This window comes from Narcine bancroftii, chromosome 10 (genome assembly GCF_036971445.1).
Source record: "Narcine bancroftii isolate sNarBan1 chromosome 10, sNarBan1.hap1, whole genome shotgun sequence".
NCBI classification, from domain to species: domain Eukaryota; kingdom Metazoa; phylum Chordata; class Chondrichthyes; order Torpediniformes; family Narcinidae; genus Narcine; species Narcine bancroftii.
This window is the reverse complement of record NC_091478.1, coordinates 65,209,344-65,225,706: the sequence shown is the minus strand read 5'-3', so window position 1 is coordinate 65,225,706 and position 16,363 is coordinate 65,209,344. Positions and strand designations below refer to the sequence as shown.

Below are 16,363 nucleotides of genomic sequence, written 5' to 3'. Positions count from 1 at the left end.
CTGATATAATTTCAGTCCATTAAACATACACACTTATCACATGAAAAAGTTAATGTGTTAAATTCCCCAGGCTAGAATGCAAACAATGCAGTTACAAATTAAAACAACATTCTAATTATGATCATTTAAATTAATGGGAAGAAATTGCGAACTAATGACAAATGGATGTTTCGCCAAGCTTTTTTTCTCCTCCACCCCTCCCCCAAAAAAAAATTTTCAGGATCTGGGCATTGCCTTCCAGATTCTGGAACAGGAGTTCCAGGATTTAGACTTAGCAAGGGTTGTAGTGTGACAAGAGAAATCTCAAGGTTGTGGTTCCAATGGTGCCCTTGTCCCTCTTGGTGAAAGTGGGACAAATTTCCTTCATTGTTTAATCTCATTCAATCTCACCCAACTTTCCTGACTCTTCCATTTTATTTAAATGCCAAAACAACTAGTTTTGTATCTCTTATGAGATGACGAATTTCCTCCAAATAAATAGTGGGTAGATCGAATCAAATGCTTAATTAGCATTTCAAATTCTGGCTTTTGGTTGTACTCTGTAGTTCTGACAACTAAAATACCATTAACAGTCTTGGTGTTGATCTAATCCAGATATAAACCCTGAATCATTCTCATCTTGGTTACTTCCACAAAAGACAATCCAACTGCATAGTATTCATAACAAAGCCTCAAGGGATTAGTCATGAACTCTAACCAACCATTAAACATGCCAAAGCCATGAAAGATTAAATTTTTTAATTTAATTTTTTTAAATTTAGACATACCGAATGGTAATAGGCCATTTTGGACCATGAGTCCGTGCCACCCCATTTACACCCCCGGTACATTTTGAAGAGTGGGAGTAAACTAGAGACCCTGGAGAAAACCCACACAGACACAGGAAGAACATATAAACTCCTTAAAGACAGCAAGGGATTCGAACCCAGGACCCAATCGCTGGCGATGTAAAGGCATTGCCCGAACTGCCACACCAACCATGCCACCCAAAGAAACAGTAATATCTACCTCACTCTCAGGCTGCCAAATTAACAGCAGTAAATAAATGTACTATAAAATAGATCACTAAGAGAAACAAAAGATCTGCCAGCCTTCATATCCAAGCTGTACCAAGAATGATTTGCTGCACCCCACACAATGCAACTGAAATGTTGATTGAAGACAAAGGACTTGTGTGGAGGAATAAACAGGAAGCCATCTCAGAAAGGGACCAAAGTAAGCAAAGACCATCAGAAAAGATCCAAAACAGTAAATGTTCGCACAAAAGTAAAAAGTGAAAAAATAGTGAAGATTAGTGTACAGTAAGTTTCTGATTATCCAAAACCTCATCCAAAATTTTCAGTTATCCAAATTTTTTTTTTAAGTGGCAACATGAAGTCACGTTTTAAAAAAATTCACCCGGCGTGCTCACATGGGCTTCTAACGCATTTGTGCCAGTTTGGTAACATCAGTGAACAATTAGAGGAAGTTGGTAGGTCAGGCAGTGCTTGGGAAAATTGTCCTCATTTTAGGTATCTCCCTTCCCTTCTTTCTATTTCTTTACCCTCCACTATACTTGGTTCCCTGCTATCCCCAGAGTCAGCATCAGAATAAATCTAATTGTTGGGAGGGGGTTGGGGGGGAAGAGAAGAGGAGAGGCATTAGGATAACTGTGGTGTGAGAGGAGCACCGAGACTGGAGCAGGACCCTTGGGCTCCCAAGGAGGTTTGGCGACAGTGGTGGAGAGGTGTCAGGGATCGGCCACGGCTAATACAAATATTCTGCTGATGGTACTGGGCTGCTTAAAGCCATTTCTCAGTTATCCAAAAAATGTAGTTAACCAATACAAGTTCAGATAATTGGAAACTTACTGTTACACGAGCAGGGAGAACAACAACATGCACACCAAAACCTTTGAACCTTTATTGCTCTGGTTGTCACATTTATATGGCACTGACATCAAGGCCTCACTTTATCAGCATGCTGGCCTGGGATTGGCCTGGGATTGGCCTGGGATTGGCCTGGGATTGGCCTGGGATTGGCCTGGGATTGGCCTGGGATTGGCCTGGGATTGGCCTGGGATTGGCCTGGGATTGGCCTGGGATTGGCCTGGGATTGGCCTGGGATTGGCCTGGGATTGGCCTGGGATTGGCCTGGGATTGGCCTGGGATTGGCCTGGGATTGGCCTGGGATTGGCCTGGGATTGGCCTGGGATTGGCCTGGGATTGGCCTGGGATTGGCCTGGGATTGGCCTGGGATTGGCCTGGGATTGGCCTGGGATTGGCTTGGGATTGGCCAGCATTCCCACCAGAGTTCCCCATCTTCCCACCATGCGGGACATCACCTAGAATGATGGCCGGTGTCACCCCTCCAGGACCGTGCAATCATGCACAAGCCACTCTATTAATAATTTTGATTTCTAAGCAGCAGCTTGAATTCTTCAAACTTGCGCATGTATTAACTTGAAGAACCGACCTACTTAATGACTTAGTAGGATTATTTCAAAAAGTTGAATTATCATAAGGAATGTCCAGTTATACTTTACAAAATAATTGGGAATATGCATAGGAATAAGACAAGCATTCAAGAGTTTCCTGCTTTGGTACCATATTTAATATTTAACTATACAAGAATTCCAAATTGTAAATAAACCTGAATACCCCACATATTGAAATGGAAGCTTTAATGGGGCACATTACATCCTACAACTTAGTGCAAATGTAATTTTAACATGCAACAGCTCAGAACTATGGGATTTCATGAAATCAATACAACTTTCCTCTCAACTCGATCATATTCATAGTAAAAACACATTGCTGGTGAAACTCAGCTGGTCAAAGAGTATACTTTATGTAGCAAAGATACATAACTAACCTTGATGAAGGGCTTAAGTCTGAAACATTGGTTATGTATCTTTTACAATAAAGTATGCTCTTTGACCAGCTGAGTTTCTCCTGCATGGTTTTTACTTTACTCACAATGTCTGCAGACTTTCATGTTTTTCTTCCTATTTAGAGCATTTTTTTTAAGCTCCTCAAGATTCTTAAAAGACCCCTTTGTATTTCATGGCTAGTGTAGAATAGCAACTACTGTATATATTTCACACTTATATAGTTAGCAAACATCAGGCATAGCAGGGTGTATGCATCTCTGTAATAGATCCTTATTATTTGAGGATTAGGCAATGAATGATAGCACTGTATATCTGGATCTGTTCTGAATAACCAATGAGGAGTTTTTAAATTTTCTATTGGTGAAACAAGTATCCATATTTCCAGGTTCAGAGTGGCCCATAGTTTTCAGGAAAACAAGTAAAATTTGGAGTCTATCAGCATGGAGTCTACCACAAGGTGTCTGCTTGGAATCCCTGTCCCTTATATACAGTACCAGAATATGATGCCTCATCAGTATCAAAATCACAGTTCAAGGTTATGCAAATTGGTATTGATGGGTTTGCACAACTTTAAGCAATGATTTTAAGCACCATTAAAGAATTGCAAATGGGTACATTTTTCCTCTTAATTCATTGGTTAGATTATTATTCAATGGGACAGAGCCTCGAAAATAGTTCAGACATTGGAATTTCATAACCAGCTACAAGAACCATCTTTGTCTTAATACTGTCCATGCAGAGTAGCCATGGTCAAGATGGCATACCTATGATTTTTGCAATACAATTTGTTTGATTGGCTCTGGGAACACTTCAAACCAATTTTTACAAAAGTTGTAAAATGGTGAAAGAAAACATGCCAAAGGTAAAACTAACACAGGAAAGAGACACAGATAAAGATTTAGGAAATTAAGCCCAGGCTTTAAATACAGATGATCTTTAACCCTCAACAGCAGGGGTAGCAGGCTCCAGGGCAGCAGGAGGCTGGTGCAGGAACCAGAGCAGAAAGGAGGAGCCTGGGAGAGGCACTATAGGACTGAAAACCACAGCAGCAGACCAGCAAGGGGCTTGATGAGCTGGCTATGGGATTCTGAAAATTGGTTCATGGAAACCAGGAATTGAGAAGGTGCAGATGGCAAGCATAGTTCACCTCAGGTGCTGACAGCTTCCAAGTCACGTTAGGGGGTCAAAGCCAGAAATCAAAGTGTGACTTGGATGTCTGGAGATCTGGTTTACTGCTGGAATGGGCAGGAGGCCACGTAGCCACATAGGTTACACAAGTTAAAATTTTTCCTCTCTTCGCCAGCCTGGCCTGCCCAGTATTCTCTTCAAATCAGTTTTTTTTTTAAACACTCATTTTTGTTTTCTTTCTAAAGCTTTCTCCATTTTGTTCATGTCATTTCACTTTATTGGAGTTGATTGAACCAACAACCAGATTACTTTATAACAGCTAATTCCTTTGCAACCCAAACCTCATCCCATCAAATATCTGCAACTTATAACTATCTTGTTTTCTCAATTTCCCAGATCTGACATCAATTTCACATCTTTTCCATAGATTCTGTTTGTAGTGTAATGTTTCCAGCATTTTTTTTAATTCTATTTGAGAGTTCCAGCATTAGCACTTTTATCTTCATTTTTTGTTGCTTTTTTTTTAAAAAATGGAATTCCAAACATCTCTCTTGAATAGGTGTATCAATTTGCCAGACACTGAATGTGCCCCTATCCATCGATCAGATATCCTAAGAAAACATATGTCAAAAAGAAAAACTAATCCAAATAAACTATTTGGCATCGACAAAAATATATCTGAATGTTAGTGCCATATTTTTTTGAGAGAAGAAACAGAATGCAACATGAAAAACAAGCTGATGTTAAACAAAGCCACCTGTGTTGATTTTTACTGCAGGTATCCCAACAGAAAATAGATCTGCAATTATCAATCAATTTTTGGTGCTATTTATTGAGAAAGAATACTGGAAAACTTGCTAATCCAGATGACATTGCTTGAACAGACATCTGGCGATACCCCAGCATCAATCTTAAGTCCTTTTGTGGTCGCTTAATAAACTATAGGACATGGAGTGATTGAATAATGTAACAATTAGATTAATTTCTGATAGGAGGAGAAGCAGCTGCCAAGATCTTATCTTCTATTTTGTCTCCAGATGCACAAAATTTTGAGCTGAACTGTTGGGACACCCATACATCATACAAAAAGACAGTGAGTGGACACAAACCTCAACTGTTGACAATTGTCAAACTGTCATCGTACTAGTAATAAGGTTATATCACTCCAAGAATCTCCTCCGAATTTAATCGAGATAAAGGCTGACCCTGTGCTATATTCAGGTATCCATGTGGAACCACAATTTAAAAAAATATTTAAATTAAATTATTTACTACTATTATAGAAAAAAAGAGATGATTTGGAAAGATGGAATACATTATCTATTACTTTAATAGGTAGGGTAAATTGCATCAAGATGAATGCATTTCCTAGAATTCAACATATTTTTCAATCAATTCCAATTTGCCAAAAAAAAATTCTGAAGAATTAAATGCTTCTGTAAGGAAATTATTATGGAAAATGAGAATGGCAAGGGTTTCTTTGGAAATATTAATGTGGAATTATGAACTAGGGGGTTTACAGCTCCCTAATTTTATGAATTATGAAACAGCCCAGTTGCAATTTATTAGTATAATGTATGATTTAGATAACATTCCAGCTTGGGTGAACATAGAGCTTTATAAAAATAGGAAAAACAAATCCACAAAACTTTATTTATAAATGGAATTCAAGAGTGTTAATAGCAAATAGAGAAACGTCTATATTGAAACATTTAATTGTGCTTTGGATTAAGGTTGATAAAGAAATTTGAGGAGGAGGTTTAATGCCAAGAACACCCTTATTTCAAAATAGATTTATTCCATTTTCTATAGGAAATCCGTTTTTAAAGATTTGGCAATGTCATAGTATCAAGAAGATTGAGGATTATTTTGAAGTGGGGAAATTTATTACTTTTGACAGAATGAAAGAAGTTTCAGGATTCTGAAAATACAAGGTTCTGTTATTCCCAGGTTAGGAATTTATTGTGTGAAAATTTTGGTCATGATCTGATATTGCCAGCAGAGACAAAGATGACGTTATTATTGTGTAATGGAGATACAAAAAAATTATTTCATTAATGTACAAATTGTTTAAAAAAAAATAGGTACATAAATCAAGACAAAGATGGAAAAAGGATTTGAAAGAACAAATAAATGAACATGACTGAATGGAATTATATAGATAAAATATGAAAAGTACAATAAATGTGAGGTTATTGTACATATTGTACATTTAGTACAATATAATTTTAGTCATCAGCTATATTTGACACCACAAAAGTTAAATACATTGAATTATGCTTTTGCAGATTAGTTTTAGATGTAGACAGGAAGCTGGCACTCTAAATGCCAGTGTCCTAAGATGAAATCTTTTTTGTTGGAAATTGGTAATTTATTAGAAAGAATAAATGTTGTTAAATTCCAACAGGAATCCCACATATTATGTTGTTTTTATTGGGTGATATTAAGGGGGTTAAACTTAAATTAAAATTGAACATGGTCCAAGTGAAATTTGTTAAAATTGCTTTGGCAATAGCTAAAAAATTGTATTGCAATAACTTGGAAGTCAGATATCAATTTGGAACTGGAGAGATGGCATGCAGAAGTTCGAAGTTGAATACTACTTGAAAAAATTACTTGTAATTTAAGAGAAATATCACATATTTTATAAAATATGGAGATCATATTTACAGATAATAAATATTTAAATGAAACTCCGACATTCCTTTTCTCCAAATAGATCTCCACATATTATAAGTTTTGTAGTATGAGGTACTTCTGGAGGGTCTTTTGTCCTATTTTTAACATCTCCCTCTATATATTTTTTCTTTATTAGAGGTGAGGAGAGATAACAGAGGGGTTCTTTCTAATATATAGATACAGGTGCCATATATTTGAAATGGATTTGTAATATTACATAATTGCAGTTTGTGGTTTTAAAATTTATAAATAATTTTTTTAGTTTTTTTTAAAAAAAAAGGCTGATCCTGTGACAAGATGACCTGATTCACTTAAATATAAAAAAATCTAATCTGAGCATTGAACTACAGAAGAGGAAAATTCCAAAGATTTGCAGGCTTCCTTGAAAAAAAATCATCTGCCCTAAATGGCTAAATTGTATTGCAAAACAAGCACCTTGCTAATCACTTTCAAACCTTGAATATTTATAAATTTACATTGCACTTACTCCAAGGCAAACAAGTCAGTCATTGGGAATGGATACAATGCCAGGTTTTCTTATCAAAGGCAGTCATGGATGTAGCAAGACTTCCTTACTCTTAAGCAACAAAATGCCATAAATGCCTTCCTCGTCTCTTGCTGGAGCTACAGGTTTACGTTCTATAATTTTAAGATTAGCATTCTCAAGTCCCTACATAGAACAAAAGTTACCAACTTCTCATCATTTAAAACAATGTTTTATTATTCATCATGCTATCGACAATGTAATTTCTCATTATATTCCATCTGCCATTTTCTTGCCCATTCAATTTATTTCCTTTTGCAGAATACCTTCCACATAGACCATGCTCTCATCCATCTTTGAAATTCTAGTAAACCCAAATAAAGTACACAAACATAACTATTATCATCAGCTGAGCACAGAAATTGTGGTATCCAACCAGCAGAGCCTGATAATGTAAAACTTGCATATTTATTCCAAATGTCAGCAGTCCTTATCCTCCACAATGTTTTGTGTCCCTCATCAAAATCCTGAAACGTGTCATAGTTTTTCATCTGTCTTTTATTACATCCTTAAATGACTTGCTGTAAACCATGATTTCCATTTCAGCAACTAACATCAGGCAGAGTGAAAATAAAAAGCAATCTTTCCAGAATTTTCAGATTTATTGTCAAAGTACATATATAACATCAATTCTTTTCCTGCAGGTGAGGCAGAATTACCACTTATTGGTAACGCCAAAAAACTGCACTAGAAAACATGTAAACAAATAAAGAAATTTAAACAAACACTGTACAATACAGAGTGAAAAAAAAAATCAATAAAATGTAAGAGTCCTTAAACAAGTCAGAGGTTTTTTTTGTTGAACAGCCTGATGATGGAGGGTTATCAGCTGTTCCTCTAAGTCTTGTGGCACCTATACCTCTTTCCTGTTGGTAGTATTCAGAACAGAGCATGTGTTGGGTACTGTGGATCCTTGATGATTGCTGTTCTCTGACAGCAGCGGTCCTCATAGATGTTTTTGATGCACTACCTTTTCCGGGGCTTTCTGCTCAGAAGTATTGGAGACCAACACCACACCAATGACGCAGCCAGTCAGCACATTCCACCATGCATTTGCCAGGGTTTCCAAAGTCATATTAAACCTCTACAAACTCCTGAGGAAGTGAAGCCACTGACATGCTTTCTTCCTGATGCCATTGGTGTATTGGGTCCAGGAAAGATTACTCCTAAAGTATCCACCGTTCTACTCTTGAGCTGTCTGTTTTAGTCATTGAACACTATCCAGTTTGCCACACTCAATGTCCCCATCCTCAGTGTAGATAGATTAAATATTTTCAGCTATTTATTTATTCCCCATTACAACTCCTTGATGTGAACCACATTTATTTTTGCCACACTTTTACATACTTGTGAAAGCACATTACAGCAAAGAAAACAGGCCCTAATCTGTGCCAAACTATTTTTCTACCTAGTTCCACTCATCTACATCCAGTCCATTGCCCTCCATACCCCTGCCATCCATGTACCAGTCCAAATTTTTCTTAAATGTGAGGCCACATTCACCACTTCAGCTGGCAGCTCATTCCATACCCCCATCACTCTGTGTGAAGATGTTCCCCCGAAACATTTTCCCCTTCATCCTTAACCCATGTCTCCGGTTTGTATCTCACCTAACCTCAGTGGAAAAAGTCTACTTGCATTTACACTATCAATACCTCGTAATTTTGTATACCTCCATCAAATCTCCACTCATTCTTCAATGCTCCAGGGAATAAAGTCCTAACCTGTTTAACCTTTCCTTGTAATTTAGCTCCTAAAGTTCCTGCAACATCCCAGTAAATCTCTGCATTCTTTCAAGCTTATTGATATATTTTCCATAGTTCGGCACGCACACAATATTCTAAATTTGGCCTCACCAACATATTATACATCTTTACCATAACATCCCAATTCCTATACTCAATACTTTGATTTATGAAGCCCAGCATGCCAAAAGATCTCTTTACAACACTATCTACCTATGATGACACTTCTAGGGAATTATGTTTCTGTATTCCCAGACCTCCATTCTACTGGGTTCCTCAGTGCCCTACCTTTGCCACGTACATCTACCTTGGCTTGACCTTCCAAAATGCAACACCTCACACTTGTCTGCATTAAATTCTATTACCATTTTGGAGCCCATTTTTCCAATTGGTCCAGATCCTTCTACAAGCTTTGAAAACCTTCCTCGCCATCCATAATCCCTCCATTCTTAGTGTCATCTGTAAACTTGCTGATCCAATTTACCACACTATCATCCAGATCGTTATCTCTATGACAAAAAACAATGGTTCCAGCACTGATCCCTGAGGCACACCACTAGTCACAGGCCTCCAATCTGAGAAACCATCATCCACTCCCACTCTAAATTCATCCGTATAACCAATGTTAAATCCAGTTTACTACCCCACCATGAATACTAAGGACCTGAACCTGACTAACCTCCCTTGTGGAATCTTGACAAAGGTCTTACTAAATAAAGTCCATGTAGACAACATCCACAGGCTTCATCAACTTTCCTGGTAACCTACCACATGACTACATTGTCAATATCCAAATACTTGAATATCCTATCTCTTAGAACACACAATAATTTACTTACTACTGATGTCAGGCTCACCAGTCTATAATTTCCTGGGTTACTTTTAGAGCCTTTTTTTTATAAAAACAACGGAACAATGCGAGCTACCCTTCAATCCTCTGGCACCACACCTGTGCCTAAGGATATTTTAAATATATCTGCCATTTTATTTTATTTTACTTAATTTGATCCAATTCATCATCTCCTTTTTGCTTGATGCCTTTACAGAGCAAAAGAAAATAAGTATTTTGTGCACAGTACATGACAATAAAGAAACCTTGATTTTTTTTTAAAATTAAAGTCACCCTGATTTCTAAATCTATCCAACTCATTCTTCTTGTCAACATTACAAGCAGTGACATTAAATAAATGATATGCTCATCTTCTTTAGGTTATCCAGAATACATCAATGTTCCTGATATAGCTTTTACCCCAACACCTATTAAGAATGGGAAATAATTGTTTAGATATTTCTTGTATTGTATCTACCAGCAAACCACCCAAGTTAATTTTCAAATCTACGTTTACTCACTTGCTGTTTCTTTTTTTTATTTTAGAGATACAGCATAGTAACAGGCCCTTCCATCCCACGAGCCAAAGCCACCTACTAACCCTGTATGTATTTGAAACATGGGAGGAAACCAGAGCATTTGGATGCAACCCATGCAGTCACAGGGAAAACTCCTTTCAGATAGCAGAGGATTAGAACTTGGGTCACTGGCAGTGCAATTGTTTCTGACTTGAATGTGCTTTGTTCAAACTCTAAAATTTCTTTGTACTTTGATCATTTTTTCTTAGATGGACGTTTATGATCAGATTAATTAATCCCAGTTCTTGGAGCAAGATTGGTTCACAAAACTGCCCATCTTCTCCATTTCAAAGTATATTACTTCAGTAAACTTCTGAATGTATCATTGTCCAAATTATTTTTGATACACTGACATTTCTCACTGGTGTTATCACATCTTATTCTCCTCTAATTACATTATTCTACCTTTTAAATGCATTGTATTTTCAAATATTTTGAGCCCAATATTGATCAACATACAAACACATAACTAATGACTATTTGATCAACTCAATTTATTTCTATTTGTGATATTATTTCAACCACCTTGTTAGAAATTCTTCATGCATTCACAACAGAAACCTAATTTTATCCTCCTACCTTTTTTTTTTCCTTGATTTTAACCTTGATGCACCTTAGCTATTAAACTCACTGCTCTTTCCTGTCAGCATTCAGCTCATCATTACACAAATTGCTATTTTGGTTTATGACCTTCATCTTTCCTTTAAATTCCTAGCTTCTCCCAATAAATTGACTTTAGAACATTCCAAGAGAGAACAAGACCAACAACCTTATGATGGATTTTAGGAAGGGAAGTCTGAGGGGCCACATACCTGCACTGATAGTACAGAGGCAGAGAGGGTTAGTAAACTGGGAGTCAATGTACTGGTGGACCTTTCCTGGAGTTAGCACATCAAGGCAATGGTGAAGGTGGCTGAACCAACGCCTCTTCTTTCTAAAGAGTCTTGGCATGTTTAAAGTTTGATGGAATATTTAAAGACATGTACTGTAAAAAGAATACCGATTGGTTGCTTCATGCCCTGATTTGGTAATTCAAGTCCTTAGGAATGCAGAAGGCAATTATAAGTAGCAAGCATAGCCAGGTCCAACATAGGCTCTGAACTCTTTGTTAGGGGCTGCTTCAAGAAGGGAGCTGACATCAAACAGACTCCCAAAACAACCCCTTCTCACTGCTACAGAAGCAAGGCAAGAACATTTCTCCACTCCCCTGATCAGGCTATCAGGCTCTTACAAGCTTAATCATAAACTACTCCAGCAATGCAAAACAAAAACTTGCCTGCACAATTGAAAAGACTTTTTTTCTTGATCTGTGGTAATTGAAATATTTATTATCTCTTTCCTGGTGTAATTTAATCTGCACAACTGGAGTCCCCTCCCCAGAGAAGTACCTATTTGACTGCAGCAAGTAAAAGTTTCAGTCCCAATGTACGTTGTACTTGTGTGTATGACAATATATTAATCATTATTATTACTGACCAATTATGACCTGTTATCTGTTGAATTTGGGTAGCAGATGTTTCCCAATATCCAAACTGGATTCGACTGGATTCAGAGGCTGATGCTATTATAACATTATTACTCATCCAAGAGAATGTGATAGCCCTACCTTATTTTTGTCAACATCACTAGGCTCATAGCAGTACAAAAAAAACAGGAGCTAATACAACCTCTTGATCGATTAAGAGCCAGGAATCCTTTTCTGAAGTATCACATTTAGAGCCAAGGTAAATGATTAAAGATATGGTTAAAGATATTGAATGCTGCATTGGCACATTCTGATGGGATTTAGCTTTTAGTAATTAATGCAAGTTTAAAACAAAATGGTATAAATATGAAAAAATAATTTGGGACAGTGAAAAGATGTTGAAAAAATTCAAGTGTACAATATGAGCTTATTTCAACAAATAACTCTGGGGTAAGAAATATCAAAGGCCTAGTCTCCACCAAACTATCTGCCATTCTGGCAATAGGACGAATAAGATTAAATCCTAAACCTGACCACTGCTCTATCTACATAGCAGACTCAATAGCTACTGTCCCATACCAGTTAAATGGTCTGCTACCGTCATTTGTATAACCTTAAACAAAAAAAAATCAAACTGCTGGAGTAACTAGAAACATCCATGGAGGAAAATGTTGGCTGCTTGACCTATTGAGTTCCTTCCACCAGTTTGTTTTTATTTCATAATAGACTCTAGCATCTGTGGTCGCTTGTGCTTCACACAAAAATTATGGCTGCTTGAATAAGTTTCCAATAATAACTACAAAAGCAACTAGAAATGAGGAGATAACAAAGAAAATCTAAAGAAATATGATAGAAAATAACTATTAAAAAAATGTGACCTGGAATAAGATCTACAAATGGAAAGGGGCTGTCATAGGATCAACTTTAAACTTCCATCAATAGGCAACAAAATGATAATATCCAAATGACAGAAAACACTTAAAAGGGCAACTGGCATGAAAAATCAGCAAATGTCCATGGACATGGAGAACAAATTGAGGAATAATAAATACAGCAAAGAACAAGCGGGCTTTGTTTTTAGGATGCTGGAAAAAAATTTAGAAGCAACAAGACCCTCTTGGGAAAAGACAAAGTATCTTCCTTCATTGGATATCCATTTGAACAATTTTGACTGTTCTACTTTTGAAATGACTGATACACATGACACTTGCTGTTCATCATGATAAGAGGCACTCCACTAGTACTGTACAATATGAAAACTATAGATCTAATCTGTGTTTACACAAAACCTAATTCCACAGAGTACTCCTGGATGAAAAGTTGCAAAATAAACATTAACCTTCATGTGAATGCATCAGGTTTGGAGAAAGCAACCACCATGAAATAGCCTGCAAGTCAAAATGCAAGTTACACCTTACTGGGGAGAGTTAACAGATGCAAGAATGCCAAAGCAAGGAGTCATTTCCTCAAATTGAGAGGCAATGGAGAGGAAAAATGATGAAATTAACATGTTACGATGAATAAGAAAATGAACTGTCAGAACTGTGATGTGCTTTATGCCCCTACCTTCGCAAAACTGACATGCCCAAACACCTATCCTATACTCAACAGCAACCAAAACAATTGCCAGGTTTCATAAGCAAAAGCTTTCTGACGGGTTAATGGATACAAGTGAAATGCAAAGAGCAAATGTAGTCACTCTGCTTAACAAAAGCAAGCAGTCAACATTAAGTGGAGCCAATTACAAAATGCATCCACAACCTGAAACAGCAATCCTACCTTCTAACTCAGTGCAGTTAAAGAATGGATAAATGTAGGTCAGAAACCATTAGAAATTTATTCAAGATTTTCCCCACTGCATTAATGATCCAAGTGGGGTCTGGGATTAAAAAGAAATTACCAGTTTTGACAAATTCCAAATTTGGATGAGGTAAGAAGAAATGTTTCAGCTCATGCCCCAATTCACCCTGCATCACTTACACTTACAACCACGAACGAGAGTGACATTTCTGGGGGGCACCTCTTCCAACAGTCTGTTTGTAACTAGTGGCATATTAATTGAGAACAATATGCAAGAATATTCAAACCTGAGGAAATTGGTCAAAGCCCCTACCATGCAATCTGGACTTTAACATCAGATTCAATGTCAAAACTAACTTGGGATCAGAACTTTTGGACATCTACCATGGGATATGGAATTACATCTCAGGACCCTTTATAGCTATCAGTAAAGGATATAAAATCCCAGAAACTGCAGTCATCAGAAAGTTGCATCTAAAATGAGATTTATGAGTAATGTTAAAATGTCCAATCATTTCTCTACATTTATATAATTTGTGTGATTCTTGATCTACAAAATCAAACGCCACAGCAATGCCAGAACTTACCAACATAAGATGCCCACAAATAAAAGCATCTGGCCTCTCCTCATGTAATAGCACAGACAATGAACTGTGATTTTTTTTGACAATTAAACTCTTATTTGCATCTCAGTTACAATATCAGATTTATATTCAGAAATACAATGGAACGTGCATACAAAATCCAGGCTACAACTACTGAATTACACATACAACTGGCGGCATATAGCACATAGAGGTCATTAGAGAAACCAAACTATCATTTTATAAATAGCAGATTGCGACTGAGCAAACACAAACTCTACTTTTAACATTTTCCTCTTAATCTGGGTATAATTGCCCAGATCAGCATTATACAATTGCGTGAGAATAATATCAGTATTTTACAAGTGATGTTTGACATTGCGATTGGAGTTAGAGAAATTTTGCCTTACTGCAGTATTAATTACTATGAAATTCCAATCTCATGCATTAAAGCTCATGACAATGAATTTCATTTAAACCAATATTTAACATTATTCTTTTCTGATGTATGTCTCATTACAATACGCAATAAAATTTGATCAAAGTGCTGAATGGTCTCAGATCTCCTGCAAGATGAATTAAGCGGTGGCCCCAAATTTCCCCAATTCTAACTATAACATCAAATGCCAATTAAAATACATCATCGTTCTCAATCTCCCAGCAAGAACTCTTACTGGATAACAATTAATTTTTTTTGAAGATCAAGTATTCCCAATTTAAACCTCCACATTTACTCTCACCCTTCTAAATATTACACCTAGGCATTACGGAAAACAAATGGGAGATGAAGATAAGCAACCACAAAAAAAATGCTTGAAGAAGTGAAAGAGCTAGTTTTAAAATGATTTGCTCTTTTATTTCCCACAGAATAATGCACGGTCATTTTTAAAAAAAAACATCTACCTTTCTGTATTTAGTTAATCTGGATAAATGGCGACGCTGCTCGTTAATGGACTGCGTCTTCTCTCTCTTCCGTCAACAAAGTTTCAACTATTGCCGTGGATATTTGCAGCCGAGCTCGCTTGTCTCATGTGACAAATCGCACAGGTGCCTGTTTAATGTGACAAGTTGCTCCACCCGGATTCCCAGCTCCACGTGGCTCCTCAAAACTGCAACCCTCAGTCAATAGAACCAAGAACGGTTCATTTGAACTAGTGGCAACACGGCTCCCATTCAAACTTTCTCCATCCGACGAATAAGCACCAACTTGAGTGAAAGTTCATTCCTCAACAAAGGAGCAGCGCCCGTCAGTCCGTCTTCCCCCCGCCCCCCCCACCCCCACCTCCGGCCAAGCCACTCCCACCCCCCCCTCCCCTCCCCTCTGCCCACACAGGAACAGGGACCCGCAGCCAGTGAACGCCACCGAGCAGCAAGCCCCCCAGGTGCAGTGCTCCTGAACTACAATGGCCCGCCACTTGCCCGCGGCCGCTGCTCACCTCCCGCAGGTCCTGCAAGCACTCGAGCACCGCGAAATTGTTCTGCCAGGTGTGCTTGGGGCAGAGCCGGACAACGTCTTCGCGACACGCCGGGTCCTCGGAAATCCGCCAGATGTTCTTCCGCGGGGCCTGGAACACAGGGCGAACCTGAACTTGGCCCGGGGGGCCCGGCGCCTGCCCCTGGCTCTGCTGCGGCTGCGGCGGCAGCTGCTGCTGCTTCTCCTGGCCGTGAGGCACGGCCATCCCGTCCAGATGCTTCGCGTCCTGCGAGCGGTCAGGCTTCACCTGCGGCTCCCCGGCGCAGAGGCACGAGCAAAATAAAGTCAGCGCCACCGTCGCTGCCAGCGTCCCGTGTGAGGCCCGTAACCATCGCCGGCCATCAGCCACCCCCAACATCAAACTCCCACGTCCACACGCCGCCATCTTGTTGTGGCCGCCGCAGCAGCCTCTCCGTGCTTTTTGAAGGCGTCGTCAACGCGTTTGCGTCATTCCCCCTACGTCGCGCGGTGGTCGTTCTGCCGTCGGAATGGGAGGGTGGGTGATGACCTGGGCCAGCCCTCCTCCACCTCTCCGGGGCTCAGGCCCTCCTCAAGGCGCATGTCTCGTCCCTGTGAAGCAGCCGTTCCCCGAGCCCCGTCTTGCCCCCGCTGATCTGGGCATCAGCAAGCTGCGATCCGCACCGTCTCGACACGTCGCCTGCAGC

General features: G+C 38.7%; 1 protein-coding gene across 2 annotated transcripts in view; it reads right to left on the bottom strand.

Moving 5' to 3' along the window:
- glg1a (golgi glycoprotein 1a) overlaps window positions 1-16,136 on the bottom strand; it is a 185,450-nt gene extending 169,314 nt beyond the window's left edge. Inside the window, exon 1 of one of the 2 annotated variants that reach the window (XM_069901159.1) lies at window positions 15,661-16,136. In XM_069901159.1, coding sequence (XP_069757260.1) covers window positions 15,661-16,083 — 423 coding nt within the window. In that variant the 5' untranslated portion in view covers window positions 16,084-16,136. The remainder of the gene's footprint in view (window positions 1-15,660) is intronic. The other variant, XM_069901160.1, reaches the window with a different exon arrangement.
- Between the last annotated feature and the right edge of the window lie 227 nt (window positions 16,137-16,363).